This window comes from Ahaetulla prasina, chromosome 6 (assembly GCF_028640845.1).
Source record: "Ahaetulla prasina isolate Xishuangbanna chromosome 6, ASM2864084v1, whole genome shotgun sequence".
Classification (NCBI taxonomy): domain Eukaryota; kingdom Metazoa; phylum Chordata; class Lepidosauria; order Squamata; family Colubridae; genus Ahaetulla; species Ahaetulla prasina.
This window is the reverse complement of record NC_080544.1, coordinates 20,672,864-20,685,271: the sequence shown is the minus strand read 5'-3', so window position 1 is coordinate 20,685,271 and position 12,408 is coordinate 20,672,864. Positions and strand designations below refer to the sequence as shown.

Below are 12,408 nucleotides of genomic sequence, written 5' to 3'. Positions count from 1 at the left end.
GCCCTCTCTAAGCGGTTTACAGAGTCATCATATTGCCCCCAACAATCTGGCTCCTCATTTTACCCACCTCGGAAGGATGGAAGGCTGAGTCAACCTTGAGCTTTGTGAGATTCGAACTGCTGAACTGCTAGCAGTCAGCTGAAGTAGCCTGCAGTACTGCACTCTAACCACTGTGCCACCTTGCCTCTTATAAATACTCTAAGGCAGGGGTCTCTAACCTTGGTCCCTTTAAGACTTGTGGACTTCAACTCCCAGAGTCCCACAGCCAGCTTTGCTGGCTGAGGAACTCTGGGAGTTGAAGTCCACAAGTCTTAAAAGGACCAAGGTTGGAGACCCCTGCTCTAAGGAACTCTATTTAAATTTCTACTCTACTCTACTACCCTACCGTACCCTACTCTTTAGAGTAGAACAGCTTTTATGCTGTCAGACTCCTGAATGCCACATAACATAAGTATGTAGTATGATAGACTTGCAGGGCGGGCACAATGTGCAAAGTGCTCATATTGGCACAATATAATGTAATGTATGCACATATGTATAGAGGATTGTGTGTTTGTTAGTATGATTTACTGGGTTAGGGATTTTCTTTCACTGAGTTATTGAGATGTGTTGGGGAACGGTGCACTAAGGGAGGCTCAGCCAATCTCATTGTACACATTGTGCATTGACAATAAAGGTTTGAAATTGAAAATTTACTGCTGCCCCCCACCCAATAGGAATAGTGCAACTGTAGACAGAAACACATCTGTAGGTATTTTGGGATCTGAATTTCTGTTGCTAAGCAAAGCGGTTGTTAAGAGAGTTGTGCCCAATTTTATGACCTTTTTTTGCCATGGTGGTTAAGCCAATCATTACCATTGAGTCACACAACCCTTAAACAAATCTGCCTTCGCCCACTGATTTGCTTGTTAGAAGCCATCTGAGGTCGTCACAAACGGTAATTCCATGATCCCAGGACCCTGCAACCATTGTAAAATACATGCCAGTTATCAAGCACCTGAATTTTGATCACATCACCATGGGATGCTGTTATGTATGTGCAAGGACACATTGTAAGGCACCTTTTTCAGAGTCATTGTAATTCTGATGACCAAACAAGTGGCCATATGTCAAGGACTGCCTATACCAGTGATGGCTAACCTTTTCCAGATGGAATGTCCAAAGTGTGCACCCGAATCCTCAAAATGCAATGCATGCATAGCCCCGCGCATGCGTGCCCCCGCACGTGCCCTTCACATGCGTATGTGCCCTGCATGCTCACGCCCCCCGCACATGCATGTGACCCCTGCACGCCCCGCACATGCGGACACAACACCATGAAAGCAGAAAAATATTGATGACCAGAGCATTGCTTATGAGGAAACGGGTTTCCATGCTCCCTAGGATCTAAAATAGCAGGACTGAGTAGAGACAGTAGCCCCTTTAACCATCCTTTGAAGCACCATTGAATGCTTCTTAAAAAGTAGAATACTGTTAAGTATGGGCCATGCTTGTGTTCTCTGAGCAATTAGGAGCCTTTTTAAATCATCCCTCCTCAACTGGGTGCCTTTACTATCCCAACACTTCTGGAGGGCACCTAGTGCCAGCCCTTTGAGGTAGGCCAGCTCAGGAAAGAGACAATACAAGGATCACAGAAATGCTACTTTCTAATGTTTCTTAACCTCAGCCGCTTTAACTCTTAAGAATTCCTCCAGCCACTTAAAAAGGGGTGCTTTTTTTTCGTTTTTTCTTTCCCAAGCTTGCGTTATCCCTTTTTTCAAGACTATAGTTATCTACACTTACCTCTATACCAGCTAGGCAACAGGATCCATGGCACAGCAGCCTGGCATTAGGGAGGAAATGCAGGGTTCCTATCGGCTGTAGTAGCATCCTTCTTAAGAAAATACTTCACAGCTAGAAAGCAGCTGGCAAAGGCAGGCAAGTATAGTAGAATTCAGATGCCTACTTTTATTATTATGTAATGAAGGAGCAACAGAGCATCAAAACCAAGATTAGTGTTACTGCTGCAGTTTTGCAATAATATTATTTAGGATGCAAAACTGCAAGATCTGGGAGAAGTCTCTCTCCTTTGTCTTGCTTGTTCTGAAAGCAGTGGGTCTACATAGTGTTTCTCAACCTGTGAAAGCTGGTTGGAGAATTCTGAGTGTTGAAGAACACACATCTTCGAGTGGCCAAGGTTGAGAAACACTGGTCTATGGGATGTGGGCATATCTCCCCCCCCAAAAAAAGGCAAGCTGACATAGCAGGCTGGCAATACAAACTTCATCCCTTTGGCAGATGCCTGTGACATTGACACCAAAGGGGCGGGGCTTGCATTGTGATGCAATTTCTGCCAATCAACCTTGCCAATCTAGCACCTGAAATAACAGCACAATTTGACCTTGTCTTATGAAATAAAGGAGATAAACTAACAGAATAACAGAGCTGGAAGGGATTTTGTTGGATAGGTCCCAGTGTTCAAGTCTATCAAGATCCATATGAGCTGTTGGCTATTCCTACCAGCTTGTTGTCTGCAAATTTGGTGAGTTTCCTTTCTATTCCCTCATCTAAATCATTTATTAACATGTTGAAGAGTACTGGGCCTAAAATGGAACCTTGGGGTACCCCACTGCTTATTTCCTTTCACATATATGTAATTCCATTAATGACTGCACACAATGCGGTTTGGTAGCCAGTTACAAATCTATCTAGTGATGATACTGTCTATCCCAGATTTTTCTAGCTTACCAAGAAGTAAGTTGTGGTCTACTTTATCAAATGCCTTACTGAAGTTCAAGTACACCATGTCCAAAGTAACTATGTCCACAGCATTTCGCTAGTCCTCTAATTTAGTCACAAAATTCTGCCAAAAAATAAATATTTATAGCAAATACCGTATATACTCGAATATAAGCCGATCCGAGTATAAGCCGAGGTCCCCAATTTTACCCCAAAAACTGGGGTAAACTGGGGACTCGAGTATAAGCCGAGGGTGGGAAATGAGGCACCTACCGGTTGGGGAAAGCCTCCCTCCCTCAGCTGAGAAGGCTGGCGGCTCCCGCCCGCCTCTCACTGCACCGCAGGGCTTCCCAGCCCGTCCGGTAAAATGTGAAAAAGGACAACCTCGAGTATAAGCCGTATATACTCGAGTATAAGCCGAGGGGCTTAAAAAAAAAAAAAAACCTCGAGTATAAGCCGTATAGACCCGAGTATAAGCCGAGGGGACGTTTTTCAGCACAAAAAACGTGCTGAAAAACTCGGCTTATACTCGAGTATATACGGTACTTTCTTCCACCAATCCAAGGGACTATTCTGCCCATGACCAGATAATAATCACCAAAATGGATTGTAAAAAAAAAGCACAATTCAATCAGCAAAACGAGGAGCTAGTTCCCAACTTAACTCAGTTCATAACTCTTTTCCCAAAAATTGCAGCTTAAACTAATAGAAATAAAATGATCAGACTAACAAGCTACAACCACAATAAAACAACCCGTTTGGGACTCTAGTAGTTAAGGCAACATGCTAGCCCAGGGGTCTCCAACCTTGGCGATTTTCAGACTTGTGGACGTCAACTCCCAGAATTCAGCTTTGCTGGCTGAGGAACTCTGGGAGTTGAAGTCCACAAGTCTGAAAGTTTCCAAGGTTGGAGACCCCTGGGCTAGACAACTGGAGACTATGACTTCTAGTCCTACCTTAGCTATGAAAACCAGCTGGGAACCTTGGGCCAATCACTCCCTCTCAGGCCAACTTCCCTCACAGGGGTTGTCGTTGTGGGGGAGAAATAGGAGGATGAAGTATTAGGTATGTTCACTGCTTTGAGTTGTTTACAAAAATAAAATAATAATCAATCCATAAATATTCCATTACCATTATATGAAGGAAAAGACTAGAAATAATGGATTCCAGCTGTTAACTAGAATGCCTGAAGAATTTCATTAGACTTCATTAAAAAAAGCAAACAGAAAAGGTGAAATGATGGTTGATAGTTGAAGGAAAGCAGAAAGTGAGAAACAGGAAAATTTGCCTAATTAAGCAATGTCCAGAACACGAAGAGCTGCGTTATAGTTAATTTAAAAAATACTTAAATAGCATATTAACTTAATGTCTCATCTATAGAAAGTATCTACTGTAGAGAAAATATTTTAGACAGCATCAAAATAAGAAAGGGTTGCGAATCACTTAGCACCCCATATTTTATCTAAATAAAAGGTTTGCAGGTCTGGATATGTCATTCTTAAAAAGTGATTAGAATTTAATAAGAGTTTAATACTGTCAAGCTGAAAAAGTACATAAAGAGCAGCCTGTTTAGCCCCCTCCTGCTTTTCTGCTTTTAGTTTTGTGCTTCTGCATATTTCCAAATATTACTGTAGGATTATAAAACCACAAAAGAAACAAATGGTCGTTCGTATATAGTTTACCATTAAATGATATTTTAGGTAACCAGTAAACTGGTGTCTTTTTGTTACTGAGGAATAATCCACTCAGGATTTGCAGATAAAGAAAAATCATGAGCCAGATGTGAAAAATCAACACTTCTTTGAAATGTAGCAATCCTGCAGGGAGCAATTCTGTGGGCTTTCATGTTACTGGCTTGTCCTATTCAGTAACGCCCAAAGGCTGCTGCTATTTTACGTTTTTCATGCTGGGGTTTCAGCCCAACCATTTCCTCTGCAGCTCCCCCATTCCTTTACTGCATTTGCATTCTTTAGAACCTCAGCCCCATTATATTTGTCTCCTTTCAGCTGCATTACTCTTAACCTGTTGAAATCACACCTCCCTGCATTTATCCTCGCATTTCCTCCCATGCTTCTCTCTTTCCATTTCTTTTGAGATGTTGTAACATCAACGCTCTGCTCTTTCCCCTTTTTGAGATAACCGTTTCCTCCTACCTGTCTGATTCACAATGTGTTAAAGACATTTTTGGGGCTGGCCAAAGAGCTTTGCCCAATAGGTACTGGAAGAGTATGTGAGCACAATAACCCTGTACATCAGCCTTGTAGAATGGAAACGTTCTTTCCCTCAGCACGTTTAGTCAGCATGGGTAAAAGTTCTATATGCACTGAACTAGCCCTTAGTGAAACTTGCTAGCCAACTCTTCAGTGAGAAAGGAAGTTTTCTCCCAGATGAAAGTGCCTGAGGGAACATTACAGACTACATGACCTCCCCCAAGGCCATCATCTTTCAATACAGACAGCGCTGTACAAGATGCTTGCACAAACTTTGCAACACTTCGCTGCAAGATGACGTTCAGAGAAACCTTCCTTGTGGGAGAAATGGAGAAAACGGCATTTGCTTCATGTGGCCTGCAATGTCTCTTTCGAGCTTTACATTGCATTGCGTCACTATTTAAAATTTTGCTCTTCTGGATTAAATAGGTAATAATGTAAACATTATCAGTTTGATTGGGAATGGGAAGTTTTTATTCAAAATGCTTTCACAGTCAATTCAGTATTTGATGTCAAGGAGCCCAACAGAACAATCTGAGACATTTAAGGCTTCTGCCTTTTAAGCTACCAACAACATGGTGTTAATCTGGTAGCTACGTAATTATAGCACCTATTTTACATCTAATTCCAAGTTTCATATTAAGTTACTCCTTTCAAACTGAGAAAACTCAAAATACTTGTCCCCAAGTATAGCACTCTTCCATACCACATTATGTTGTTAACGTAACAAAAATGCTGGGTTACAGCTTAAATTTAGATATTTTATGACTTGTGTGAAATGCATATAATACCTTCATTGGAAGACAGTCTTAAGAAATTAACACTGGGAAGGTAAATAGCCAATTTAATGAAAGCCAATATAAAACTAGTAGCAATTTTTTCCAAATAAAGCATTATACTGACATCTACTGGCCTGTTGTGTCTTAAGTCAATTGTACATTCTCATAAAATTTTTAAAAGTTGCTAATATATTAATGTAGGGATAGAACATTTCAAAGATTACAAAATATGCATAATAAAACAAATATGTTTTCATATAAACCCCAATTTATCAATGTTCTATACTTTCCTTATTCTTTTCCTCAATTACTGCGCATCAAAACAGTAATAAGAACTTCCAAGAAAACTCACAATTCAAAGGGAAAAACTCTGACAAAAATTCAAGAGTGTATTTAAAAATCTTTACTGGCAAAATTAAGCAGCATGCTATGATTTATATACCCGATTTTTTTATTTAAAAAACCCTAAACAGTCTGAAATAAAACCTAAGAATGGCATCTCTATAAATAATGAAAAATGTTTGCACTAAATCTTAAAAAGAAACTTTTGGTAATTAAATACTTGCTATTTTCCATGAAGTTGATGAACTTTATTAGCATTAAAATTATAACCAAGTTTACCCTAAAACATTTTGCAATGCAAAATTATTTCCACTCAAGGAGTGTCTAACAAATCGAGGGCTGTGAATTACAAGCAATCTTTTGAAGCAGGCTCACACATTTATAAAACTTTATACAACCTTGCTTGGACTAAGGTATTTATACTACTAAATTAAACATGCATCACTTTCATACACTCCAGTTTCATGATTTATATTACATTATGTAACATTCTTTTTTTTTCCCCCCAGCAAGCAGCATGTTTGTCATACATTTGCTCCATTTTCTTTGGATGTTTGATCTTTATCTTCATTCTTCACACCATCCTATAGAAAGAGAAGACAGTGTTATCAGTGAAAAAGCTACAATAACCAAAATTAAGACATTCTGCTTTTCCTATTCTCAGGAAATTTTGCAGAAGAGTTACAGAGAGCTTTACCTTCTTAAGAACCATGTGTATTTCATCCATAACGGTTGCCAAACCTTTGATGGTCTTAGTCAGCTGCCCTTCAAACTGTAGGTTTGTATCTTCTGAGATCTTCAGATTCTCTTGCAGCTGGCTGAGCTCTTTTTTAACCTCTTTAATTTCTGCCGAGAGGTTTTTGTTTAAATTCTCCAAACTCAATATAGTTTTTTCATCTTCATCTGGAAAAATGGAATGATTTGTAATCTTTCAAACTGCATCTTTCTAAAACGTTAAAATGGTTACAGAAGACAAAGGCGTAAAATACTAGGCTGATACCTTAGACTGTAAAACAGAATTAGTAAGGTTTTTTTTAGGACATGCAGTGCCTTTGAGTCAGTGTTGACTCCTAGAACTAGTCTCTGCAGTTTTCTTGACAAGAAGTTGTTTTCCCTTGCCTCTTTCCTAGGGTTGAGAGGGAGGGACTGCTCCAAAGTTACTTAGTTGGCTCTGTGCCTAAAGTAGGATCAGAAGACAGAGTCTCCCGGTTTCTAAACTGATGTCTTAACCTCTAAACCAAACTAGCTCTAATGACTTTGCTATCATTATGTCCTTTTTAGTTAAAATGAGGGCAAGACTATTCAAAGTAATTAACCTGACTCAGAAAGTGAAACTCCATTTGTTAATTGGCACACATATCAGAAGTACAGTATCCATTTGAAAAATATTATTTTCAAATCTTTATTGTCAGTGTACAACAAATGTATGAGATTGGTTGAGCTCCCTCGGTGCACACCCCCAACACAACTCACAGTGAAGACAGAAAATCCCTAACCCAATAAATCATATTAACAAAACACCCAGTTTTATTGCACCAGTGTCAACATGTTCCACATTGCGTCAGCCCTGCAAGTCCATCGTACTACGTAGTTATGATGTTATTTCGCATTCAGGAATCTGACAACCCACGGATAAAAACAGTTCTTCAGCCTGTTTGTGCGGCTGGCTATGCTTCTGTATCTCCTTCCCGATGGTAGGAGAATAAAGAAGGGCTGACCAAGGTGTGAGTCGTCCCTGAGGATTTTCCTCACACTTCTAAGACAGCGAGCCCTAGCAATCTCATCTAGTGGTATCAGGGGGCAGCCGACAACGTTTTGTGCTGTGCTTACCACCCTCTGTAATGTTTTTCTATCCGTGGCTGTCAAACCGGCATGCCATACCGTGATGTAATAAGTGAGGACGCTTTCTATTGTGGAAAAGGAGGTCATCGGTTGTTCTTCCACCCCGTTTTTACGCAAGACCGTAAGGACTCTAAAGACCCTAAGTCTCTGTTGGGCCTCCATTGTATTGTGCTTTCTTTGCTTATAATAAACACACACACACACACACAAAGTTATTGTAACAGTTATTCCTGGGTTGCATCTAATGATATGACAGCTAGCCGAAGAAGTTCTCTTTTCTCCAAACCAACCCAACTTTCAAATAGTTGAATTTGTTTTTCATACATTCTTCTTCCAGCCAATTCTTTCAGAGATATAATGCCTTAAGGCTTTTTGAATTAATAAAAAAAAATATTCACTCTCACCTGTTTTTTCTTCCAGTGACTGAAGCTTCTGTTCCATTTCAGCTCGTGCTTTTTCACTCTTCTCTAATTTCTGCAAGAGACTCCCCACATCCACCATGGCTCCATTATAGACAATGAGACCGACATTTTCTTCTGAGGTTTTGGATTCTTGTTTTATCGCAGGAGACGGTAGAAGCAGCCTGTTTCCTATAGGAGTTAAGAATTATCATTATTACAATTTAATAAAACCAAGTGTTATTTCCAATAAGTGCAATAAAATGTTTTTAGCCTCCAGTTAATTCGGTTTTATGTATTTGTTTTTCTGTTTACCAAAAATATATTTTTCTTACTAGAAATATAAAAATATTACTGATATTTTATTTTATTATTCTTTTATTGATGCATATCTATTCTTGATTTGTATATTCAAATGTCTGGAAGCTTAATGCCTGTTGTTCACTCACAATAAACAGAAAATCTTTATCACTATCAATAGTCCCGAGAATTTATATTTATTATCTAATTTTTCAGTTTGTTTCTAATTTTTTTAATACCATGCTTTTTCAACATTTTTAAAACATTCAAAATGAATAAAATGTTTTAAATATAACATCCGTTCAATTTATAAAATAATCATGAACTTCTGAAACACAAACTAGAAGCATAACTTAACAGCAATCAAGACAGTGATAACCATTACAAAAAAAATCAAAATTAGCATGCTGAAAGTATTCCAGATTTGAAATATCTTTATTAATAAAAAATATACTACCAAACAATTCTTCCGTTGGACTTTCCATTTCTTCTGGATTTTCTTCATCTTTAGAAGTATCTGTCAGTTTTCTATAAAAGCAAGATTCACGAAGTACTACTTTACTAAGTAGTTTCTTAACCTAAGGTTAATACAAGAAGACAGATTATTTTAAATAACTATGTCTTATTCAATAAAGATACCATAGAATAAGTACAACAAACAATTTACACAATTTTTGACTTGAAATGGATTTATTTTTTACATGAAATATTTTTCTCCTAAGATTTGGTCTTCAACAAGACCACAGGTAGTGTTCACTTAATGACCTTAATTGAGATTGCCAATTCTACCACTGAGTGAAACAGTCATTAAATGGGAAATCACATAACCACCATTCTGCTTTCAGGCTGGAAAGAGACAAGACTAGTTTCACACCTTTTGGGTTTTATCTCCTAACCACTCCCATTCTTCATGAATTCTTGAGTGTCTGCTTACTGTCTTGTACACATTGAAAACAATGTGATCAGGCTGTAGCCTGGAATCCATGTGTGCTCTATCAAGCACCTTACAGTACTCTCTCTTTTTCTTCCTCTCTGCTATGTGATGTGGGTGGGCAGGAAAAAAAAGCAACTGATTTCTCTAGGCCAGGGTTGGCGAATCTTTTTGGCACCGAGTGCAGGAAACCGGAAGAACTGCCACCCGGCACATGTACAGAAGATGAACTTCCGGTTTCCAGCACGGGCATGTGCACCGGCCACTTGAGTCTTCTGGTTTCTGGCGCTCCTGCACGCCTGAAGACCAGCTGGCCAGTGCGCCAGAACCCGGAAGAGCAATGGGCGACTGCTCGCATGCCTGGAGAGATGGCTCTGCGAGCCACTTCTGGCACGCATGCCATAGGTTCGCCATCATGGCTCTAGGTAATTTCTCCTTTGCATGATCCTTTCCTGCTGCTGGAGTGATCACATTGCTTTCAATGCATAGAAGAGCAAACAGCTTACTCTCCTACAATCCTTTTCTCTCCAATCAATTTGTTCAGATGCATGTGGGGGGGGGGGGAGAGAACCAGTGGTCAGACGTAGCATAATGGCATATTGATTGTAATGGTGATCATATGACTGAGGGACAGTGCAAAAGTCATAAATGGTTGTAAATGGGCCAGGAAACAAAGATTACAACTGTCAAAGATTACCGAATGCCCTAATTAAATCATGAGGATAGAGCCAAGCTTCAAAAGAAATCCAGTTATTTATTAGAAGCTTTATGTTGGTAGGTTCCCAAATGAAGCCAACTCTGACCCCATGTAATTTACAGCCCTAATCATGACCCTGTTTCCCACCTTCCCCCAGGGTGTCATCAATCACATTTGCCAACTGAGCAATTTTGCCAGTTGTAGAGATCACTCCCCTCCGGCCGCTGTGGGTAACCCTGAAAGACAGCCTTAAGAAAGATAAGTCTGGAATATGCTCCTTTCTTTGGCTGCCATACTCCTTTGTCGGTTCCCCATCCCCCTTGCCTATGGCAACTCGAGAGCAGGCCAGGGATGCTTTGCGAGTTGACAACAACAACGCACCTGAGCTCTTGAGAGGTGTAGTCCAAGTGTGTACAATATCTCTTCCAAATCTTTTTCAAGAAGATATGCACAATGGCATTGATCAAAATAAACAAATGCCATCAGAAGATCTCGATTAATTGTTATCATCTGGGTCTTGTTTCTTTCCTAAAAACACAGTTTATAACCATTTTTTGTGAATACATTTGTTTACTGAATTAGTTTATAATAGGAAATCTTACTACAATAGTATAATACTAACTACTATTAAAGAACTAAGCAATGAAAAGCCTCCACTTATTATAGCAAAAAATTAATCAAATTCAAGCAAGAATTGTTCTCTTATATACAACTTATTACATAGAAAGGCAAGCTTTTTAATGTGTAGTTTTTGGGAAAAAACACATTTAGAAAATAATCAAAACCATCCAACTAGAAATGAGTCCAAAATATATTATAAAATTATTTAACTAGCAAATTAGTAGCTGGGGGAAAAGGGAATGGAGGAGCTACCATTCTTTCTTTAATTTTTTGGGAGGGGACGGCCTTTCTTAAATATCTTTTCATAATCTTCATATTTTCATTTCAATCTTCACTCTAGGGTTTAGTCCATGTATGTATATGTATTCCTTTCCATTTTGTTTGTTTGTTTTACCAAGTAAAAAATAAAACCAGAAAAAGTGACAGTCCAAAATGTTTTTGCAAAATATTCAGAATTCTTGCCTACCAGCTAAAAGAAAATAGCATTAGCAATTAACCTATTTTCTGAAAACAAATTATAACACTAATTATGGGACAGAATTATTTGCCTGCCATTCCATGTAAATGGAAAAGTGCTTTCACTTTAAACACAAATTTTAAATTAAACAGAATGAAAGCACATTCATTAGTGAAATAGCAACATGGGGTCTTTCCATCCATGTACCAACATGAAATATCATATAAGACAATCAAGCACTCTGTTATCTATCCATGGTGCAAATCTGACATTACTGAGTCCAGATAATCAATTGTCTCCAGACACTTCTAGATTTGAGAGTTACTCAGCCAAATGGAGTAAGGCATCCTTCTCCAGAAACCTTAACCACATACTTGAAAACTGCAAGTTGAAAGGAATCCAAAATAGGACAAAATGGTCACCAAAGTTACATCACTATAGCCTCCCCATACTGGAACCAAAATTGTGGATAAAGTGGATTGGAAATAGAATAATAAAAAATAATAATAATGCAAATTAACAATGGAGTTATATCTAGCTGCAGTATTTTGCTGAAAGGAAGGCAATGAAATAGTATTAAGCCTGACAGAGCCAAATACCTTCTAGTGGTTAAGCTGATAGCCAGAACTAGGAAGCTGTGAGTTCTAGTCCTATCTGAGGCATGGAAAATGTCTGGGTGACCTTGGGCCAGTCACTGTCAGCCCAACCCACCTCACAGATTGTTGTTGTGCAGAAAATTGGAGAAGAATGGAATATTAGGTACAGTCATCATCTTGAGTTATTTGTAAACAGTAATAAAGATGGTATAAAAATCAAATTCATAAATAAATAAAAAACATACCTTATCTTTAGAAGCCCTCTCTTTGCAATGTCGATTTCCATCCCTTCTGTCATCTCGTCTGTTCATTTCCTCATCATCCCTATCTATAAAAACATAATAGTTTTTTGCATACTCAAAACATTTTATGCTATCAAAATATATACTTTTATTTTTTAATATTTGTTTATTGAACAAATAGCATCAGAATTAAAAGATACAAAAGGAAAACATGAAAAACCTTTGGATCTGTGAAAAATGATCTGAAAAGGGCCCAAAAAAGCCTCAAAAATGGG

The 12,408-nt window shown here is 38.6% G+C and overlaps 1 protein-coding gene across 3 annotated transcripts in view; it reads right to left on the bottom strand.

Annotated features, from left to right (window-relative positions):
- Nucleotides 1-5,756: 5,756 nt before the first annotated feature.
- Nucleotides 5,757-12,408, bottom strand: part of CCAR1 (cell division cycle and apoptosis regulator 1) — a 36,397-nt gene continuing 29,745 nt past the window's right edge. For 2 of the 3 annotated variants that reach the window (XM_058189048.1, XM_058189049.1), the window contains exons 20-25: nt 12,137-12,219; nt 10,599-10,745; nt 9,047-9,167; nt 8,296-8,481; nt 6,747-6,952; nt 5,757-6,633 (exon numbers count right to left, since the gene is read on the bottom strand). In XM_058189048.1, the coding sequence (XP_058045031.1) occupies nt 6,574-6,633; nt 6,747-6,952; nt 8,296-8,481; nt 9,047-9,167; nt 10,599-10,745; nt 12,137-12,219 (803 nt within the window). In that variant the 3' untranslated portion in view covers nt 5,757-6,573. Of the gene's footprint in view, nt 6,634-6,746; nt 6,996-8,295; nt 8,482-9,046; nt 9,168-10,598; nt 10,746-12,136; nt 12,220-12,408 lie in introns of those variants that run through there. The other variant, XM_058189050.1, reaches the window with a different exon arrangement.